Consider the following 23,486-nt stretch of genomic DNA (forward strand, 5'->3'; position numbering starts at 1 on the left):
GCCACGTTACCTTCTTGAAGAGGTTCTCCCTGACCTCTTTCCTACTAAATTTGTCTGTATTGTTGCATTCCTTACAGCATATGGCATTTTCTGTCCACTTACATGCATACAACTTCTGGCCATCTGCCTCAGCAGCTGGAATGATGCCAGCTCACAAAACTTTCACAGACTATTATTTGTAACACGGCTGAATGAGTGGTTGTCCTAGAAATGAGAATGCCACTTCCACATATTTATAGGTGTGTCAGGAGAAGGAAACAGTCTTCTCCTTTTAAGTGGCACTAATAGGTGTTAGTTATGGGGGTGGGGCAGATGGCAGCTCCCCACGAGGAGGGACTGACATGCAGAAATGGTCAAGCTGTGAGCTGCCTTGGCTGTAAGCTCCCTGTGGCTGGAGGCATTAAGTAAAGACAAGACAATCCCTTGCTAAGAATGCTGTCATGCTGTGGATGATGTGCACCTGGAAGGGACTTGGGTAGAGAATGTTCTACAAGTTCTTTTCAACCACAAATGCCTGTCTCTCATTCCAGGAGAGGTTCTATAGTATTCAGCATATGACATCGTGTCCCATGTGCCAATCTCTATGGTATATATTAAAAAGAACCTTTTCCTCAAAGACCAAAAATGTCTCGTAGAATCCATCCTTCATCATTTATCTTTGTGTGAACGTACACTTTTTGGTTTATTTTTATTTATTTATTTGAGAGCAACACATAGAGAAAGAGGCAGATAGATAGAAAGAGAATGGGCACACCAGGGCCTCTAGCCACTGAAAACGAACTCCAGATGTATGCACCCCCTTGTGCATCTGGCTTATGTGGGTCATGGGGAATCGAGCCTTTAACTGAGGTCCTTAGTCATAAGCAAGCACTTAACTGATAATCCATCTCTCCAGCCCTGGACATACCTTTTAACTCAATGATTCTTCAAATGCAGTGGGATTCTTTGGTGCTTTCTTAAAAGTTCAGAATCTGGGGTCCCCCAATGCTATGGAATTAGAGTCCTTGGGGTAGGGCATAAAAATCAGGATTTGAGCAAGTGCCCTAGATGAGTCAAATGGGGATCATTTCCAGGTCTTTTGTCCTGTATCACAGTGATCACAGTTATGGTCTATCACCAAGGAAGAGCTGACAAAATGTACATTGAGAAAAAGCAAGAGTCTTTCCTAAAAGAAAAGGTCTACTTAGCCCACCACTACTAAGAATTGAGACTTTCAGAACAAGTGATGTGTTCCTCAAGTGGGAGGGAAAGTGCTGGATGCAGGGACAAAAAGATGTACATATGGGATAGGCTGTGGTATTTGAGGCAGGGCAACATCCATTCCCTTTTGATGAATACTCCAGAATTGGTTAGCTATGGAAAACTAGAGGAACAAAAGCTATCCCCCTGCATCACATGTAACATGCCTTCCAAGGAAGAATAAAACATTTCGCTGCACTATTCTATTCTCACCAGTATACATTTCCAGTATATGACACGGCTGCCATGACCTCCCCCTTGGCCTCCCTGACTAACCCCCCTCTATACCTCACATACAAAGAAAGCTTCTTGGCAACTGCTTCCCCATGACCTCCAAACAGCGAGAGTACCAGGCTGAGGCTGCCTGTCTCTCGTGGTTCCTGAGTTGAGTGGGGCTGGTACTTAAGCAGGAACTTTCTGAAGCCTTCAAGTGGGCCTCACAATTTCCAGGTGCCCGAATAGGCCCAAGTCACTGTGCCATGGGCCTTGGGTGCAGAAGTTCCCTCCTTTCAAAAGCCCCCGTACAACTGTCAGACTGTCAGAGTAGTTGAGCATAGAGTATGGCTGCTACTTCTTGGAACTGGCTCCATTCAGAATCCAGTTTGCCAACAAAACCTTCCCTCAGTTTATTTCTAGTGCCAAACCCCTATGTGACTCTATTAGGAGGAAAAAAAGGTTGCTATGAAATTTGAAGACCTTGCTACATATAAAACTGTACATCTGGTGGCTCACAATGTGCCTCTGTCCCCAGCATAACTACTTCTCCCATTCTGCAGAGGTCCATTTCCTTTCAACTACCTGCTGAGTATTCCAAGGCAGGAAGGACCCACAGTACCTCTCAGGATCTCCAATCAAAGCATATCGCTCCTCACAAGAAGGTTCTCTTTTAGCTAGAGCCTGACCCCTAAGGCTTCCAGTGTGATGTACAATTTAAATATCTCTATAGGTAATAAGTTATCAGGTACATGTAGTGGAGGAAAAGGGGGTTTTGACATTGTGGTGGGCATAACCATCAAATAAAATCAAAACACGCTGGTGAGTTCACAAGAACTGTTATATCTTTTAATAATGCAAAGGTGTAAACTTCATAAAGTCTCACTGATTATCTACACAACAATGTTAGCATTCTTATTAGTAGAAAAACATGATCCAAACCTGCTGTATAAATATTCCAAACTGAGTCCCCATGGTGTATGGTGTGTATGTAGGCAGCACTAACACAGGGTTCAGTGGCCGAGGCGGCTGAGCAAGGTGAGGGGACTTCACTCCTTTGGGGCTACTGGAGGGCCAATTTCTTAAGGACTTCTGCAGGGGCCACAGCCTTCATGAGAAACTCTGTTAGGTGGCAAGTGGTGCATATGAATATGGTCTCCCACAGGGTATACAGTTATAAGCCACAGACTGTCTGTACTGGCCTGCTGCAGAGAGCCCACAGGTTTTCCAGATAAGGGTTACTGGGTCCTGGGATGTACCGAGTTCACAGGGCTGTGTGAGGCCTCTCTGCATTTAGGACAAGACTTCCATAGGACACTTTGAGAAACACTGACACTGTCCCTTTTCTGTATATGGGGATCAGGTAGAGATAGACCCATGAGCTGGGCCCTCCTAGGGTAGATACATGTGACATCCACCCAGGGCCATCAGAAGGACCAGGAGGACTGTGGTGGGACCTCTTTTGCCCTCACTGAATCTTTCCTATACAGACTTGTGATTCTCACACAGCTCCTGGGAGCACCATGTTTCTCTGATGCACTGTCTTGTCCCCATAAGCCAACCTGCTTCACTGTGCTAGTTGGAAGAGGTCAGGACTCCAGGACATAGGTCATGGCTGTGCGAGAGACACTGCCAGCCTGAGCTGCAGATCAGCATAGAGCTTCTACGCTGAATGCTGGGACACCAGCAGGGGACAATAAAAGTGGCTTTGCCCACAGATCACAGCTCAAGGTCATTTGGATTCTCAAAGGAAGAGGCTAGTCTTTGAGCATGAAAAATAACAACAGAAAAAATGTGTAAGAACTGAAAAGAACGTAAATCAAACTTCTGTGGAGATGTTCAAAGATGGGATAGGTAGGACAACAGGTACCACGGTGTGGGAGGGAGTTTTTATTCAGTAGAAGATCCACCCCGAGGTCACACGCTGACACTACTGCGCAGGTTTCAGCCCTGGATTTCCATGCAGCTAACTGCGATAAACACGCCCATCTTTTCTCCTGGGTGAACCCCACAGTAGCAGACAGGAGCGCCTGGCCTTTCATGATAGTTTTAATAGTGTCATGGTACCAAGACCGACAGGGAATCCAGGGCATTCTGGATATGCTGACAGAGACAGGCTGAGTCTGCATTGATTTACTGATACTCTAGGAGAGAGGCCTAGTCTGCCCTTCATCTCTCATCTTGTGCACTTTTGAGCATATGTGAGGAAGGTGGTGGTGGTGGGGCCCATGCCTGGTTCAAGTGGGATGCTTCTAACTTGCCTGGTGTACCGGGCTTATGACAGCAATGCAAGTCCTGCTGTACGGCCACCTTCAAGACTTGGAGGCTTTGTGCAGATTTGAGATTGCTACTGTACAGCACAGAAATCACTCGTGCTGGGAGACTACCTTTCAAAGCCAACTCGTGTTGGACACGTCAAGACTTAGTCTTTGTCACAGAGACTGCAGAAGGTGTCAGGGATAATACAAGCATCAAGGCACCTCCCAGCACATTCATCAGCTCCAGAAACAAATTCAACTTTTCCCACTGCATGGGCAACAGGGAGCTTAATTTGCCCATCATGTCAGCAATGTGCTCAGGCTAGTCACCCTGTGAGGCTCTTAATGTGGGCACTTAAATGTATAAATGCAAGTGAAGCCAACTACATATTGAAGGGCCGAGGAGGGAAGAGTTAGAATGAGGGGTGCATGTGGCATTTTCAGCAATCTGAGCCAAGCTTTACAAGGTACCCAGAATTCTTCCTCTGCTATGAACCACCACCACAACAAAAAATGTATCAGATAGGCAGAAACTTCTCTGTAAACCTAGCATAATGCTCTTTTTAAAAAAATAGCATTTAAAGAAAGATCTCTAATTCCTTTGACTGTGGTTACGAAGGGGGCAGACTCCTTATGAAGTGGCACGGAAGTATCAGTGAATGGCTGGCTCTTCCACACCCAATTGCTCTCTCAGTGGCAGGGGCTGGGCCACTGCGGTCCTGACAGGATCTTCCAAAGGGGGCACTGAACTTTTTTTTTTTTTTTTTATAGGAACTGGGCTTATAAGCAAATTTAATTTTTGTGTTCAAGTTCCTAACAGAGCAAAAGAAGAGCCACTGCAGAGAAAAGCAATGAGACTAAGGTGTAGGAGGCAGAACTGCCCCCTAAGGTGGCTACAGGTATCGAGCAATGGGTCCCAGAGAAAATGTGGTTTGTTGAAAAATAAATGTGGCAGTGGGATGTCCCAGTGACGTCCAAGGTGACAAGTGTGACGACAGACACAGGAAGGGTGGGGGATAAAAGAGAAGGCAGAGACAGAAACAGAGGAAAAAAAATAAGATAAAAAGAAAAAAAATAGGTCAAATACAGAAAACACAAGAATCCAAGGTTAATTCAATTTAGTAAGTTAGACTGATGCAGGCTAGAGGAAAGCTCATTGCCGTATCAACACCAGAGGCCAGTTGGAAGCTCAGCAACGCCAGAAGCAGCACAGCAGGGTTAGTGGGGAGATGGCGGGGGGGGGGGGGGGGGGGAGCTAGCCAGCAAATGAAATTCAGGTGCGAGAACAGGAGCCTCCACAGTAGAGTACTGGGCTTTCATTAGGAGAGTGTCACCTGTTACTAAGGTGGTGCCCCTGAGGTGCAGCCAATGAGTGTGGTCTGCTCCTATCTTGTGTTTTTGCCCATGGTGGCAGAGATGCAGTGGGTGGCTGCACTATGGTTGGTGCACTGGGCACAGGATGGGGCGGACTACAGAGCTGAAGCAAGCCTCCTCCTACTTGTGAGCCCCACCATTATGCTGGTAAAGAGTCCCGAGCACCTCACCTTCCACCACCCTGCTGACTACAGAATTCAACCACAAATGTACATCTAGTAATGCAAGAGGTTTTATTCTGGCAACCCAATAAAAAGGACAAGAGAGTCCAACCAGACACACAGTGCCCTCCTTCTAATACCTGGTGAGCAGAGGCCCAGAGCCACTATGAACAAGGTGAGCATGATTTACTACAAGAATTCTGGAGTATAAAGTCTCCCTAGTACTTTCGTCTCTTGACACCCAATCCCAGAAGTTAATCCCAGAAGTTCCCAGCTTGGGAACACATTATGCCCAAGCAATCTGCTTATCAAGTCTCATTTCAGGGAACAACTGGTTTTTGAAAATGCTGCAAAGGGCTTACTTAAGCCTCACACCACTCCACATTCTAAGTGTCTCTCAAAGGCAGGGCAGATTGGATATTACCATCATACTGTCCATTTTAAGAAAAAAAAAAAAAAACAACTCACCAAAGAATACCAGGAAAGAAGGGACAGAAGACAAGCAGGGCCATTTCCACTCAGACATCCTATGAAGCCTTAATGAGGACATCTCCTATAGCCATATCCAGGCACCTTATATATAGTACACGAAAAGACATCTCTACCCCAGACTGATCTAGGAAGCCTTCCCCACAATGCAACTGGCCAATCGATGCTTCTAATCTAATCTATATTTTAATACTCACCTGCCAACGCGCTGGAAGCTTCACATGTCTACTAGACACACTCACTCACACATCAACAACCATGATGAATCACACACATGCCACTTGACTGTCTCACTCTGTACATACAGCCCTGCATTGTGGGCAGCCTGCCTCTTTCTGATCTGACTCCCTCTGGGAGGAACAATCATGACAACCAAGCCCACCAGCTGGGCAAGTGCTTTAGGCAAAACAGGTAGGCTGGGGGTTTCCCGGGGGATGTCTTCCTAACACATATGAACACAACAGAGTATATGCGCCCACCCCTTAAACGGGCTATAGCTCTACGCTCACCTCTGCTGCCTATGACTGGCATTTGGCTGGCCTGGACAAGCATGGTGATGGCTGAAAGTTCTGTTTTCTCTGAGGAATTTCCCAAATGAGGGGAGTAGCTGTCAATTCAAGGTAGCTGGACCAGAAAGCAGAACTCTCACTTTATTCCCACACTTGAGTTGGTCCCAGATCCCTAGAGACAAATCTGCATCTCCTAGGAGCACTGTCTTTCAATGATGGTGTTTCCCAGCATCTATCTTCTCCACGTGTTCCATTTTAAGAGGTTCAATTTGTTCTCTGGCTCTGTGGAGAGTTCCTTTGCAGGGAGGGTTGTAACTACCTGGGAACCATCTCTTCCTTCTCTTGGGGTCACCAGAGAGAAGGGATATTTGACCATGGCTGTGCAGCTAAAGCAGGCGTCATGTAGGAATGGCGTTAAAACTAGTTACGTGGTCCTAGTATGGAATGCAGATGGCAGACAAAGTCTCACAAAGGATCCTTGCTCAACCAGCACCCAAGGCAAGGCAGGAGCTGGGGTGTTTTCCATTTGAGGGGGGTCCCATGAACTGGTTAGCATCAGTCCTTCAAGGCCAAATGAGACAGGACCTTTTCCCCAGGATGCTTGACCAAACCTCCTGGAGGTAGGGGTCCCATTCATCTCAACTGCTGCATGTAGGGACAAGGCCAGACTAAGCTTGGCAGGGCAACCAGTCATGAGGATGGCTCTAAGCAAGCGAGTTGTCAGGGTTGTTCAGGCGCATTAGGAGGTGCGGCACTTGTGCATTAAGTAAAAGCAGGAAACAAACAGAAAGCAGAAGTGGCTGTACCTGGGATGGCCGTGGGTTGAGCCGAGGTCCTAAACACAAAATGAGCTGCCTTGGATTTTCCTTGCTGGTTTTCAGCTACGACATAGACTTCATACTCAGCATTCCAGTCCAAGGACTTGAGCATGACATGGTCACTGCCGGACGGGAGCCTGATCTCTGGTTTCCACTCAGAGGAGAGCTTCTGGGAACAATCGGCAGGAAGGACACACAACACCAGAGAGCTTTAGTGAGAGTACAGGGACAGGCCAATAGGCAAAGACTCAAGAGTCAAAAACTATGGGTATAAAACCACAAATATAGAAAGCAATGAAAAGACAGGGTCCTGAGAAATCTTACAAATTATACACATTAGCATGTTTGTGAACTGCTTACTCCTTCACTGCCCCACACCTTCAGGGTTTACAGGGGTTTAAACACCACCTTCCACGTGCCCCAGGCCACACTCTGGGATGCTGGACACATAGGCATAAGGGCTTCCTGGTAGAGCAACAAAACAAATCCATTTCTTATCCTATTTTAGTATGCTGCCCACATTCAGGTGTGTGATTTACCTTTCTGATAGGTGAACATTGCATAAATCCCAATTTTACTAAAAATAGCATCCGTCATGTATCAAGTACCTCCTATGGTTCAGATGTTTTAGTTAGTAAAGTCTGTCCACACATTTTCTCACTGTGTTCCTACAACCAGTCTGTAAGGGATTATGTTGGGCTTTTACTAATCTGATGATGAGGACATGAACAAAAGGTCAGGTGCCTTCTCAGAGTCACCTCACAGCAAAGGTTGGGGACCAGCCTGTCCAAACTTGAAAATACATTCTTCTCTTTCATAACAGGGATATGGACAAATGTGTCGAGCTGAACTGTTCCACTCAGTATGATATAGCTGAACAGGTGAGATTTTGCTGTCAGACCCAACTACAGATGCTCAAAAGGGCCCAGAAGGAATGTCCTTCTCAGTTTAGCAAGCACTGCCCAGGGCCTGAGAACAGTTGTGAAGTTATTGGAGAGAGTCTCTTATTTCTCATTCAATGTTCCCGCTGGTTATTTGCTGATTATAGTCTCTACTAGGCTAGGGAGTTTACAAAGCCATTGCTAGGCAATCACTTCCCTAACAAAAAGTTGTGAGAGAAGACCTGAAGACTTCCTGAAAAGATGGCTTCACATCTGCCCAAATTATCTCTTCATAGTCTCGGAACCTTTTACAAGGCATATGCCTAAGGTACATGCTGGACATCTAGGAAGGTATGACATATGTTTACTAAACAATGAGCTGTTCCTTGAAAGAACAGAATACAAGGCTGGAGAGATGGCTTAGTAGTTAAGACGCTTGCCTGCAAAGCCAAAGGACCCAGGTTCGATTCCCCAGGACCCATGTAAACCAGATACACAAGGAGGAATATGTGTCTGGAATTTGTTTGTAGTGGCGGGATGCCCTGGTGTGCCCATTCTTTCTCTCCATCACTCTACCTCTTTCTCTCTCTCAAATAAATAAAAATATAAAAAATATTGGGAATAAAAGAAGAGAACACAGTAGTAATGTCATGTGTAAGTCTAGCAACCACCACATCCAGCTGAGACTGGATGAAAAGTTTTAACTAGCAACATGGTTCATATTCATTCATAAAGGTACCTTTAGATTCATTGACAGTGCCCTTTCCAGGACCTATGACTGTTAAGGAGAAATGCTAGAAGGGCAATTCTAGTTTCTTAAAGCCTAATCAAGAAGCTTGGACTATACTGTAAGTTAGCTTTGCATGTGTCACTATGGGGTTGTTTCAGTTTAAAACAAAGAAATTGAGCTGCCCGTCTTTGGTCTTCTTCCTCTGTCTCCCTTAGCAAACATCATTACAAAAGAGATGCCAGACTCTAAAGCAAACACGCAATAACATTATGTTATATGATACCTATTAATAATGTATGATAACATTTCGCAAACATTTAAGCTTCAAAATGAAAGATAGGAGATGATGGTTAAAGCTGTTGAAATCTACAATTGTCCTGGCATTTGGTTCCATTGTCTTTTTAACATGGTCACATTGCTGTTCAGACAAATAAATATTGGTGATATCTTCCTGTGGGAGCTATTTCTAGCTGGAGTCTGCATATTAGCAAGAATTACAGTTACCACTTTCAAGTGTCAGGTACATTGGGTTCTTTGCATACATTATAACCAATCTTTACAACAGCTTGATAAGTTATTTTATCCCCACTTTGCAGATGGAGAAATGGAAGTTTGGGAAGATGGGGTGATCTCTGCAGGTCATATGCTGGTAAATGGTAGAGCTGGAATTTTGATGCTGTTCTGGCTGCTAATGGACCGAGGCATTCCATCTCACCACACTATCTGCTTCAAGTGAGATATACAGAGCCATATGCCACATCCTGACATTGTTCTCTACAGTATGGAAGCCACAGGGACCTCTCATACAGTGTTAGTTCTGGGCTGGGTCTTAGGGAAGCCAACTGAGACTTTTCCTACAATTGTAGTTCACACCTGGCTTAGAAAGTAAGTGGGAAGAAGGGCTGAGTAGCTGGAAAACCTGCCTACTGGATGCAAAGTCAAGTCATAGGGCTCTGTGCTAGACCAATTCTTTAGGGATCTAGCAGTTAAGGCCCACACATCATTTCCACAGGAGCTGATCACATAAGAGGCACAGAGTAAATCAACTTCCTGGAAAAAGCCTTACTTGGGGCTTCATGAGGAAAGCAAGTTGCTTTTTGATTCATTATTTTTATTACTCAGAAACTCTAGAAATGGGCTATTGTAATGCCCAGAGACTGTTTCTAAACAGTATAAATGGTTGGCTTCCAACTGATCATGCAGAGTATCATTTTAAAATCAGAAAAGGAGGTAGTGATCCTCCATTTGGGAGTTGGCGATGATAGGTGATAGGATGGAGTTTTTAGATAGGTACTGAATGAGCCCAGCGAGGCTCCAGGAGGTGCAGAAAGAGACCAGCTGAGGTGCAGAGGAGCACAGACAAGGCTACTAGGATTCTCAAGCAGCTGAAGGTGGGGAAGAGCTCCACCTCTCCAGCTAGACAGGCCTGGATTCATACTCAGGCTCAGCCAGGTGTGTGAAACCCCCAGTTACTGGTTGCAATAGCTCCAGTTGCTTCACCTGGAGAGTGGGGCTAATGATAATACCCACTTCATGGAGATCTTAGAAAAAATGTGTCTCGATACAGCACCTGGCCCACAATACAAACTTTATCAAAGTAGTGACCACTAGAGATATAAGTATGGTCAGTGTGCATACAAGGCTTACACCATGGCAAAATAACCTGGTAGCAAAATTCAAGAATCAGAAATACTATGGGTGACTTGTAGATTATCATTGCACAGGTTTTCAGACTTCCCCAGTGTCAGCATGGCCTAGAAGCTTCAAGGCAGTCTCAAGATTTAAAACATTGACCAAGGCCCATGAGTCTCCTGCAAGGAGGCCACTCACCGCTCGGTACTTGACCAGGTAGTGTCTGATAGGAGATCCACCGTCGTCCTGCTTGATGAGGTTCACCTTAATAGAGTTCCCGTCCTCTCCCATCTGCCCTTCAAGCTTGGGCGCGCTGGGTTCCCCTGAAACAGCCAGTGAATTCCCATGAAATCCAGGACCCACGGAATAATGGAATCCAGCCTAATGGGATGAAGTGACGCAGTGGGGCTTGGTACTTTTCTTGCTTTGCCAGAAATTCAAATGGTTAAAAAGGAATCAGTACAAAACCATGAACCCCACTTATCTGCCTCATTCAGTTTCAGCTCAAGTTGAGGGTACTTTGTGGGAATGTTCTGGAAAACACTCATCATCACAGTGCCTGTCCATTTTTGCAAAGGTTTTTCCTACTTTGTCTCATTTCATTTTGCTGCTCTTACAACTACAGGTTTGATTTCTATAAATCTCACATAGATTGACGAACTGCTTAAAATATGGGAAAATGTAAGTCCCTGAGTGGAAAACTTATACACAGAAAAATGTTCTTCAAAACAGCCTGTTTTTATTTTCCAAGGTACATCACTCACCCTTGCAGTCTTGAGGGCTGGCCACTGACTGGAGTGAGTGATGTCGCACTGTTGCAACTAGCTTCCCACGAATTAAGTTTTATTGCTTAGAATCACTTGCAAAATAAGTTTCCAGTTGTGGTTAAATAAAATACGAATTGCCACCGGTAAGTTTCCCGTGAGTGTGCTACATTTATGGCTCAGTGGAGTGAGTGATAATCTCTGGCACTTAACGTATTAAAACAACCATCATCAAAGTCTCTTTCTTCATAAGAGGAGAGAGGGGAAATGGTTGTTCACATTTCTCAACAAGAAACACAAAAGTGTTTTCTTTATTCGTAGTTCATGCTCACTCACATGGTAGCACTGTGAATCTAAGTTGGAGAGGCAAGATGAAGTCGTATGTGTTTAGTTACCAGGGCTGGAATGGCTAGTACTGACTTATTTTTAAGAGAAACTATGCCATTAGCATACACTTGGGGGATAGAGAGCTGAAATGAAGACTCAACATGTGGGGATCGTGGACTGCCTGGGAGGGGCCACCTCTATGATGTCCTTCCTGTTCTTAGGGAGAAAGCTTGAGGTGTCTGTACTACACTTACTTTCTGGGTGAGTCACTCTGGTTTGCTCTCTCTGGAAAACAGAATTGCATGTCTGTGACAAGACAACTAGGAGAGGCTTGCCACCAGGCCATGGAGCTACACTGTAACTCTGGGTATATGAAAGGCAAAGCCAAGGTCTAGCCTGGTCTTCCATTCAGCTATATTGAGTCACCTCCCTTTGATTCAAGAAGGAACCAGAGAAAGACAAACTCCTGGGCCTAGGCCAGCCGCACACATATTACCCAAAGCTGGTTAGGAATATAGACTCTGGTTATGACAAATCTCTTGGCAATCTGTGTGTGCCTTCAGATTTGAGAAGCTGTACTAACCGGGTCACATAAATGCTGCAACAGGAAGGACGTACACCCTTGATGTCTGAGGGCTCTTTGGGAGAATTCATCTTTATTGTTTTTTATAAGCAAGGATTAAACATAAAATAGAAATACAAACATAAATGTGTTTCAGGCAAGACTTGTGTGGTTTCTAAACAAATTTCTAGCCACTAATATCAAATATTTAGTGGAAAATATGTAAACATTTGGTTTTAAGTTCCTTTGGGCTTTTCAGTTGTCATAGGTAATCATTCAGTTATGCCAACATCATTATAATTGCCTACTGTTAAAAAGGAGCTCAAAGTGGAGACTAGTTTAGAGTAGAACCTGGGCTAGCTTCCATAATACTGAGCACAGGAGTGCTGCATTAGGAAGTACAGTAGAACTTGATAAGTTCCCTTTTCTCACTGAATTAGGGATATCAGTTCATCCCAGGGAACCTGGAACATTCTAGTTTTTAGCACTGCATGATCAACATCCCAGCAAGCTCCTTAGTCTCAGACCACCTGAGATGGTTGTAGGCTTGGACTGAATGGAAACACATTCTTAGTCATTTTAATTGTCTGCATGGAGAAATACAACACAGACCATCTGTTAGACCATCTATCTGTCTGAAGGAGGGGATTCACTGTCAGTGGCTTTTATGACATCCCCATCAGGCAGGCACCACACCCTCCTTCCCCACAAGGCTTCCTTGCAGTGATAGGGGGATGAGTTCACACGGAGTGGAGCAGGGTGGGTATGCAAGGCTGAATCAATGCCATGAAATACCTCCTCTGAACTCTGCTTTAGGGGAGGCATGATGTCTCAGCCTTTTTAGCCTCCATATCTGCAAAGTATGGACACAGGGTCAAATGCTCCACAGGCCCCTTCGAGCTCTGTTATCACAGTGACACTGTGACACAGTGACATCACCACATGAGAGTAGACCACCAGCTTCACATTGGTGATTTCTCATAGCACCGTGGGAGGCACAACATACAATATATGATCATTAGCTAATTTTAGGAAGGCACAACCTACAATCAGCAACTCCCTCACTCTGAGGCACAAAGTTGTCAATTTTCGTCTTTACAATTTTGAAAAGATTTTTCAAAAACATCTTATCTTTGAAGAGAGACTTCCAGGGAGGCACACAAAGAGAAATATCTCCCAGGACTCCCTGTATAGCCTAATATCTTTAATCATGGCACTCTTAAGTTTGGGGTTGCTTTAGAAAAATGTAATTTAGATCCCCCAAATCTTTAAACACTGTACCATAGTTAAAACATAGTTCTAACATTTATCATACTTAGAACACTAGAAGTTTCTATAATTCTGACTACCATGTTACCCTAGTATGTACTTATTTTCTTGTAGACTCCAGAGCATTTTATGTCTTGTAATGTTTAGGTGTATCGTGTAGTGTTCTTTGTCTATAACTTATTCTACAAGTGTATGTACTCACAGAACATAGAATCTCAAAGGCAAACAAAATATAGTTTGCTAGCTAAATAAAAAGAAACTAACTTAGTTATAATTAGTTAAAAAAAGAGTGGGACCCTTGGTTAGAAGTATAACCTTTCCTATGACAGAACTTATATAGAAAGAACATTTTTAACTAAAGCAGAGATTTTGATCAACTTTGTGGCTCTATAATTTATAAGCACATTAAAATTGTGAAAGGCCAATTGTCAGATCAAGGTTGTTTGCAGTTTCAATTGTTTACTGTGTGCTGTGTTTTTCCTTAAAGATTAGAAATGGGACTAATGAAATATTCCTTAGCTCTCTGCACAGAGTCATGCCTGACAAGAAAGAGGCTGTTGTGGAGGCAATGAGGGCTCGGTATTCAGGAGGCTTACTGCTTAATTGAACACATTAGTAGAGGAAATGTTTTACAGGGTCCAAAGGTTCTAGGGTGGCTACTGCTATGATTGAAGTCATTATGGGCAATTTTAGCAAAACCAATATTGTAATTATTTGTAAATGTTGGTTTGTAGCTCAGCAGCACTAGGCAGGTTGCTTTAAGAGGACCCCTGGAGTTAATTATACCCGTTTGAGCTTAGCTTCATATACGACTCAAAAATTTCCCGCCAAACATTTTATGTTAAAAGATGAAAACACTACTCCCTTAAAAAACAAACCTTGGTAACAGCAAATATCAAATACTGGGCAATTTTGGATTTTTTTCAGCATAATATAAAACATGAATGCAAGAAAAATAATGTAACATAGAGTAACATAGAGACAAGGTACTGTTGATTATACCATAGGCAGATTCTATGAATTTCTTTAGAAACCATAATTGAAAAGTATATTTCTGGCCATACAAATGGTAGGTTCTTTCCTCATAAGTACTAAGCTTCTGAGCTCTTAAATCTGAGTCACTTCATGCCCTTCTGCTCATGAGCAGGGCCCTGGGGCTAGAAAGTTACTACTGGATACATGAATTTCACAGCAAAATGATAACCAGTAGAGGACTCTGGGAAACATTTGTAGACTGTGGAAGGAGATTGATAGTCTGCTTCAAGCCAAGAATTCCAGCACCAACAGCTGCATATTTAGTATGAAACACTGAGGGGCCAAACAGCCATCCCTGTGCCCATTCTTTTTGTCTTGTTTCTCATATGAATCTGCACTAAATTTGGAGATCTCAGATACTATCATCAGTATGAATGAATGATGGACATAGGTAGGGCTTATAATGAAAATTCCCCACTCTTTTTTTTTTCTACTATCAAACAGCATTGTTGGAGATGAAAAGTTCTATTCATTCTGTTTATTCTTTGGTGAGTTATTTTATACAGGCAATTTGAACCTCATACATACCTCTTTCTTACTTGCCTTTAAAAGGTTCAAAACATATGATTTGCCAGTTCAGATGTGAATCCTATTCTATTTTTCAAACTTAGACACATTACAGCTCCATCAGGGAACTGTATTGACAGGTCCTTAGGGAATCAGCAAATTACCTTAGGGAATTGGGATTTAGAGTTATTAGGCCACTAATTCTCCTTCCTGAAACTCAGCTCTTAGCTAGGCATGCCAAACAAATGCATCTAACGTGATCTATGCACCATCCATTCTTGGATCCTCATAATTCTCTCTGGCACCTCCTTGGGTATCCTCATTGGCTTCTCCACAGTTCTAAAGCACAGCAGGATGGGTGTCAATTTGTATTTGGCATTGTGCCCCCCAAATCAGGCCACTGGAGCCAAGTGCTCTTTAAAGGCATGCTTGTGCAAAGGAAACCTGACCTCTTTTCCACCCTTGTCTCTGGCTCTGGGGAATGGTGGGATGTGGAATGAGTGTGTTGGGACGTGGCCACTTCCCTGGGTTTTAACAGAGAAAAGAGTGCTCAGCTTTCAGGGGTCAACCTTCTAGTACGATAGTCTTTTTCAGCACCAGTTTGTTTAGGAATTGTGAATGTGTGTGTTGGGGATTGGGTGGCTTATAACAGCCTAGAATACAAACTTGACAGAAAAAAAAAAAAAGAATTTTGATGGACCAAACCACAAAAATACCAATTCTCTTCTCATGGGTGTCATGAAAACACCAACAGAATAATTGGTCAATTATCTTTGTCTCATCATCCTAAGCAGAAAATATGACCATGAAGGTATGGCTTGTGGTTATGGGGCTAATCCAGGCTGAGGATGTTATGACAGAAATAACTATTACCAACAATTAATTTGGCTCCTGGTTCCATGGCCACAAAGTGGGGGATTGGTGCACATCTTCAACACTATTTAATGGACACTTAGATTGGTTATTAAGAAGAATGGTGCCCCTGGGATGCTCCTGCCCTCATGCTGGCAACCTTAGGGGACCTGGCAGTTTCCAAAACCAATAGTAACCCTTGGTTCCTGCCTACAGGATTTGGCCTGATACACATCACTGCCTCCATTTGAAGCCCTTTACTGATAACTCTCTACCCCGGGAGCCGCCAGCATGAGAGATCCTTAGAAACAAAAGCAATTAGAACAGAAACTCTGGTGACAAGTCTGAGTCGACCTGCCAGAGACGGTGGCCATCCAAACACACAGCTGTAAAAAATAAAGGAGGGTGTGGAAGGGGTGGTTAGTGATGTTTTCAATCTAAGAAGGAAAGGTGCTGTTAAAGAGTTTAGTTCACCAGCATCAGCGTTTCCTAGTACAAGTCAGTGTCAGTAGCTAAAGAAGGAAAGAGATCATTATGAATGGGTGTGGAGGGAGCCATGCTCAGACATGCAGCACTGCGATGGAGGGCGTGCAGGGGGCTTCTCATCACAGTCATGCAAATAGTGGGAGGTGAGGAGTCCCATTTACAGAGTCCTTGGGCCATGACACACAAAATTATGGTTCTGTGGAGTCATTGGAAGCTCTGCAGGTATGTAAGGCCATGTTAAAGATGGCAGTTTTCATGGTAGTTTAGGTCACCACAACAAACTCACTCTGGCCATCCTGGGACAGGTGCCTAAGGTTACCCTTTAGGAGCCTCTCCATGTGAAGTTCTGTAAGCTCAGGAGCAAAGCAGTAGTAGAGATGGCCTACCTCCCCTTGTCTTTCTCTGAGTGTTTTGGGATGCAATTAACATTGCCCAGTTGAACTGAAGATGGGTAGAGCATACAGCACATGTTTAGTGCATCTCAGGTAATTCTGGGGTGGGGAGAGGGAGAGCTAGAAGGTAGAACAAGGAACACTAGATTTCATCAATTGTTGGATGTTCAACCCACTAACAAAATCATTTAAACCTTTCAAATTCAGACTTAATTCACCCATGTCCTACTAGTGTCCAGGGAAAGGAAGGGCAACTGCCCTTTGCTAAACTTCATTTATTTCCCTTGTCTTTCCCCTGTGAATTTAACTGGCTCTAACCTCTCCATTTTCTTAAATTCTCTTATTAAATGTCTCTTCCTACTGCTGGTGACTCACTTGATATAGTCGTCTGCCTGTCCCTTACAGATGGCAGGAGAAGTTCTACCATGGTGGAAACATGAAGCGATGAAGGGGTCACTGAAGTTCTGCAAATTTTTACAATTCCATGAGGCTTGTCCTGACTACTTTTTAGTATTGACAATATTTTTCCCTGACAGCCAAGATCAGAATTAAGGTTTTTCTGGAGCAACTGTAAGAAGCATCTCCCATCATCCCTTGCTTTGTGTGTGTGTGTGTATGTGTGTGTATGTGTTTGTATAATTTAGGAGTCTGTCTTCAGAAATGAATTTCTACTTTGTCAACACTGTCCTTTGCTTATTCTGAAATTATGGTATTGCACAGAAATGGCCCAAATCACTTTTATAAAAATAACAAATTTCACCTTAAAACTCCATCATCTGCTCACATTTAGTAGCTCATGGGGAAGGCCAAGGTCTTATTACAGATAGTTACTAAGCAGTGACCATGAATCTGAAAAGAAAACTTATCCTGTTGGTAAGCAACTTAGGGAAAACAAAATCACTATATTTGGGTTGGGACTTGCAAAATCTTAAACAGTTGGCTAATCAGACTCAAGTTTTCCAAAGGCAAGTCATGTTTATTATTGTGCACTGTGCCGGATGTTCATTTTTAGGGAGGGGAATGTTCCCATATTATTTCATACCATGACGTTTCATGATATCAGTTCATATTTTTGAACTAAGGGCAAGTCCAGGAATCTCGCTGTAAATGGGACTGAATCACAGTGATGCTGACATACCTACAAAGAGGAAGTCCTCAGCGATGGAGAATGCAGGAGGAAGGGGAGGAAACACACACAAGGGGAGCACAACACAGAACAGAGCAAGAACAAAGACCATGCGAGACAAACTGTTGATGGTTTTATCTGTGTGGATGTCGCCCAATCAACTCTTCAGAGAAGCAAGGTCAGAAGAGGGACCCCTTGCATGCGCAGGCACCCTGGGAGGTTATTAGTGTTAGCTTGGTTGTGGTGATCACTGTAGCCTGTATGTGTCTCAGGGTGTGATGTGAAGCAAAACTTTACAGTTAGGAGAGAATGGAATGCCCATGACTCCTGGGGGAGCTTCTGAATAGGTGTTTGATTTTAGTGGGTAAGGCTGAGAGCAGAGGCCTCCTTCTTCTCTCTTGATGGTTAAGTGTCTGAACAAGGTTGTGACAGGCAGAATATTAACTCATTATTTTGTCACCGGGTATGTGCTTAATTGGGCTCTAATTTTATTTCCTTTTCTGCAAGGGTCAATCATGTGCTTCTTGATTACATGGAGATTTTCAGTCATTGGTAATTGCCAAGTGACTTTTGCTTGATTTGTGCCCCCCTTCCTGGGGGAGGGCCACTCTTAAAAAGTGACACCTGAGACATCACAGCCAAACCACTCTAATCCAAATTCTAATTTGAGAATGTCCTCAATTTACACAAATTTCATAAAGCACTCTCATTCGTTTTGTACAAATACAACCTTTGCAATGGATATATTTCTCTCCGTAGCATTTCAAGGTTGCAAATATTTCCAAGGGACTGTGAGTCATTTAGAGCAAGTGGGGCTTACTAGGGAGGTTTATGGGATGTAAAGTGAAAGTAGTACAACACTAGAAATCTAATTTTAAAAACATGTTTTTGGGAAATAATGTTTATGAAGTCTGATAAAATTTCAAGTTTTCAAACTTTACTACATAGCTAATATGGCTTTTTCTGAGAAAGAAGATATGATCATATTTCTTAAGGAAAATATTAAGCTAAAGGCCATCATGTTCTCAGACTGCCATGTCATGGTTGCAAGGAATGATGGCTCTGGACAGGAATTGAGAGCAAGAGTGAATTTCTCAAATGTCTCCACAGCATATCTGAGACAGGAATAAGTGGGTGAGCACTGGCTCACTAGGTGCCAGGCTATAGGCCCAGGCTTATTTCACTAATCAGAACAAAGAGTTTTACCTTCTGTTCACCAGCGTGGACGACATCATCAGCACCATGCAAGCCACATGACAAAGTCACATGATACGCACGCACATGATTGGTTGAAAGGAAAGTGGAGGAGGTCACATGGAAAATACAAAAAAATTAAAACTGATGTAAACAATGGTCAGGGAGAAAAATCAACAACAAAATCACAGACTAAATAAAAGGAGGGATAAAATTAAACTAGCAGCATATATAGGAAACATTGGGAGGACAATAAACTGCCCGGAAATAGAAGGATAATAAATCATAAAGAGCATTTGGTTAACAACACCAACAAGCATTAGATATAGTTGCCAACTGCATATTAATACCACACCAAGGAGCATGAGCACTTTTTAAATGGGGAAGTGTTTCTGCGAGGGCCCAGATGTCAGTCAATCCTGGAGACTGTGAAAGGAAAAGAAAACAATTCAAGTTATTTGTTCACATATTCCAGAAATGTCTCAGCATTCCTGGGAAGTAAACTAGGCTGTAGATCATCAAGGAAAATCCTGGGGTGGGGAACCCTGGAAGAACAAAAGATGGCATTCAATTCAGGAGAGTCATTTCATGTTTGCACCAGCAAAACAGGAGAAGAGTATTTTCTGAGAGAAGGCTGAGTAGAGGCAGCTCACTTCCCTACTGAATACCTAGGATATTCCCAACACCTTATGGGACTTTCCAAAGATAAGGCACATGTGAAGGAAAAGGCCAGTGCATGGCAAGGAAATAGGTTCGCTCTGGCAGTTGGCACAGTGGCTCTGTTGACCATCCCTTGGCCCAGTGAGTTGAGAGTATGACATTAAATAAATGCTTGGCTGTTTGTAGCAGAAATGATATTGTTAGTTGTGTGGCTATACAAATACAAAAGAACTTTGATTTACAGTGTAAGGATGGTTTCCTTGTTTGGGTTCATCTACATTCAGTTTGGTCCTTCTTCAAAGGCATTTAAAAAGTTTCCCATCCTAACTTTCCCAGGCCTAGAATTTTTTTACTGCCAGAGGAGGTTAAGAGAGAAGGGCAAAGAAAAGAGGTGAAGATATCTTTCTGCCCCAATGCTACTGATTACAAATAATGAGGGAGAAAAACATTTTAGCCAGGCTACACATTTACTCGCTACTGTGAGCTCATGAAAGGTATGCTTTTTTATTGTCTGTCATGACACAGGTTCCTGCCGAGGGTGCCCAGGAGGGATTATATAAGACTGCAGGGTTTCTCTTTGGATTTTATTTGCCATACTTTTATTCACTCATAATTATAATTAGATCAGTGCATATTAAAAACTAGGTGGCATTATTTTCAACCCTGTGAAATTTTGCATGTTCCTAGATCTTAGCTCCATTGCAATTAACACGTGCTGCATTTGTGTCACTGGTGCAGAACAGCTCCATGCTAAGTACAGGCTGCTTTTCAACTGTGACTCCCTTCCTTGATTTCTCTACCCACTGGGGCCTCTGATTTGGGTCAGCAGTCAAGTGGATCAAAATAAAACAGCTTCAAACTTTCTTCTTTCAGATTTTACAACTAAGCATTTTATCTATGAGTAGAAATGTCTGATGTTTAAAATTTAAACACTTATCAGGGGAGAAATGCTTAATTCTTTTTTCTGGCAAAGTCTGAAGCCAAGATTGTGTTTCACTAAGAGATAAGACCAAGCTACACAGAGATGCCTTAAATATGACAGTGTTGTGCAAAGGCATCACGTGGTTTTCTCCTCCTGCATGGGACCCACAGTGCATCAGGCCGGAGAGGGACATGAGGGACACTATGGAGGAAAGAGGTCTGCTAGTTGCATTCCTTTTCTAAATGCCAAAAATACCCTCACCATCTGAATTAAACCCATGCTAGTGAGCCCAGCTTGTTGTCACCACGCTGCTCTGCTGACAAAATGAATCCTCAAAAGCATCAGGAATTAAAAGTCGTTGCAGCACACACAGAGGCACACCAAGAAAGCAGATCTTAGCTGTGTTCTGGCGGAGGCAAAAAAGACCCATTTCATGCAGCACACAGGAGAGGAAGCTCTATTCGTCTATGTTCACTTATGTATCGAAGGCTTGCCCAAGGTGAGGGGCCGTGCTCTGCACATGCCTCTGCCTGCCGAGTTCTCCTGCTGACCACTGCTCCACCGCAGGCAGGGCCAATTTTGGTGAATCCAGAAATATCACAAAATCCAAAGCCCTACCTACCTTTGGTGTGGGACATACTAACATGCACACATTACTTCTGTTGCCTGGCCAAGGTACTAAGTCCTACATACACGTGTGACTTCATTAGAGCCTCGTGAAAACCAGCGCTGACTCAGTATCATCAGCTTTCCATGACGGGAACTGGTGATGCTGTTTGACCTGGGATTCTAATTGTCAAGAGTGACGACAGCCCAGCACTTTCATCTGGATGTTCGGCTTAGAGTACATGGGTTAGGATTCTTCTTCATTCCATCATTTTCCTAGCACAGAGAAACAAGCCTGCAGGGAAGCAGAAGGAAGCAGCTCTGGCTCCTTCTAGTCTGTGCTCTGCAGGAGAGACAAAAGCAGGCAGGCTGGCAGGAGGCAGCACTCCCCCTTCCTCGGGATCACTCCCTACCTTTCCCCAAGCAGCCATTTCTGTTTCATCCTATTCCTTACTGGCTCTCCCTCTTTTGTGTGTGTGTGTGTGTGTGTGTGTGTGTGTGTGTGTGATTTCTTTGTTAGTGTATGCGTGCGCGCATGTATATTCAGAGAGAGGGTCTACAAAAGCTGGGGAAGGAGTTGCCTTTCTTTGTCCGCTCTGTGTCTCCCTAATCCTTTTCTATTTTTAACATGAATGTCAATTGGAAAGGCCTCTTCATGCACAGAGTATTCTAGAAATAATCACCCCTGTTCTTTTGGGAATGTTTGATTTGCTCTCTTGGCCAAACAGACAGCATGCTTAGGAAACCATTCAAGGCTAGGCGTTCCATGCATTCACAACTGCAGCTTTTAATGAAAAGGGAAACAACAGGCAACACTGAAACCCAGACGTCAGCTCCACCACAAGTGGCACCCAGAGGTGCCACTGTGGGTGGGCAGCCCAGCTCTGTACTCACTAGACAGCTCTGTGGATGTAAGGGCAGGAAGAGGCCAGGTTGCTATGGAAACATGAAGGACAGAAAGGGCACAGAAAGGTGAAGGAGAGAAGGGAGATAAAACCCATAAGTTCATATGTATGCATGTGGGTATATATTTCATATATATAGGAATGGTGGGATATTCTTACTCTCTTCCATGATTTTTTAATGTTAGCCTAAATATTTTAAAGAGATTATCAGAGGTTTTGCTGACAACTGACTCAGATAGATCCATATAGCAATATATATCTCCAAATTATCTTCACTACTAATTCCAGTTGCTAAATGCTGAACACCATGTTTATAGATTATTTTTTGGGGGGAGAGCATAGTATATGTGATGTGGTGTATATTTCTGGTGTATGCACATGTGTGCAGCTGTGTACACTCTATGCATGCATGTGGAGGCCAGAGGATAATAGGTGTCCCTCCCCACCCCATCACCACCCACTGCTCACTGTTCATATGTGTTAGCTTCCTTGAAATGAAGTCTCCCACTGATTCTGGAGTGTAGTGGTTTGAGTAAAAAATGCCCCATGTAGCCTCCTGTGTTTGTGATTTAACCTCATCCTTAATAGCCAGTGAGTGAAGCTTTCATGAGGCAGAGCCCTGCTGGAGGAGATGTGTCACTGGTTTGCAGGCCTTGGGGCTTATTAGTACACTTCGCTGGACTAATAGTTCAGGTAGCTCTTGCTGCTTTCTCCCTGCTGATGTGATAAGATGTGATGCCTAGCTGTATGCTCATGCCATGCTTTTCCACCATGATGAAACTTTCCTTCCAATTTGTAAGCCAGAGATAATAAGCTGCTTCTGGTCTGGTATTTTGCCTTAGCACTGAGAAGGTAATTGCTACATGGAACTTGCCATTTTCGTGATCCCTAGTGAATCTCCAGTGTCTGCACCCCACAGAACTGGAGTTTCAAGTGTGCATGACCACACCCAGCTGTTCACGGTGCTGAGGAGTCAAACTCCATTGGTCTCAGGCCTCCTCAGTTCCAGTGCTCGCGTCAGTAGCGCTCTCCCCCACCCCTCTCGCCTGTTTTGTGTGTTCTACATCTCATCTTTAATTTTCACCAACACTCACATGGAAAAGGAGACTCGTAACATTCATCTTAGAGGAAAGGATCCTGAGATTTGGAGAGATCATGTGACTCACTTAAGGTCACAGAAGTATAGGCAGAAGGATCAGGGTTGGGATTTGAACCCAAGGCAGACTGGTTCTAAGGCCAGAACTCTTTTTGCTACAGTGCACTTCATAAAATGGCAAGGCAGGAATGTTTTCTAGGCAAAGGATGGAAACCAAGTGCTTTTAGGCTGGAGCATCTTTCTGAGGATGAGCTCAAACCATGGGTGCTTCTGTAGTACTGGGGAAAATAAAGTGAGCTAGGAGGGCCACCGTCCCTGAGCACTTTCTCCTGGCTGCTGCTCTGAGCCCATGCTGCATTATGTGCTTGTATTGGGTCACCTTTGCTGTCTCCCTTTGCTTTCCCCCAGCTAGAATGCTATGGCCAAAGTTCCAGAGAGGAACAAGCCTGGACCTTTCCCCACTCCTGATGATTCAAGAA

The 23,486-nt window shown here is 43.7% G+C and overlaps 1 protein-coding gene across 16 annotated transcripts in view; it reads right to left on the minus strand.

The window, feature by feature from the left end:
* The window catches only part of Ncam1 (neural cell adhesion molecule 1), a 321,651-nt gene that overhangs the window by 9,181 nt on the left and 288,984 nt on the right, over window positions 1-23,486 (minus strand). For 9 of the 16 annotated variants that reach the window (XM_045145924.1, XM_045145930.1, XM_045145933.1 and 6 more), the window contains 2 exons: window positions 10,503-10,627; window positions 7,050-7,227 (listed from right to left, as the gene is read on the minus strand). In XM_045145924.1, coding sequence (XP_045001859.1) covers window positions 7,050-7,227; window positions 10,503-10,627 — 303 coding nt within the window. Of the gene's footprint in view, window positions 1-7,049; window positions 7,231-10,502; window positions 10,628-23,486 lie in introns of all 16 variants that reach the window. The other 7 variants (XM_045145923.1, XM_045145928.1, XM_045145925.1 and 4 more) reach the window with 1 other exon arrangement.

This window comes from Jaculus jaculus, chromosome 3 (genome assembly GCF_020740685.1).
Source record: "Jaculus jaculus isolate mJacJac1 chromosome 3, mJacJac1.mat.Y.cur, whole genome shotgun sequence".
Classification (NCBI taxonomy): domain Eukaryota; kingdom Metazoa; phylum Chordata; class Mammalia; order Rodentia; family Dipodidae; genus Jaculus; species Jaculus jaculus.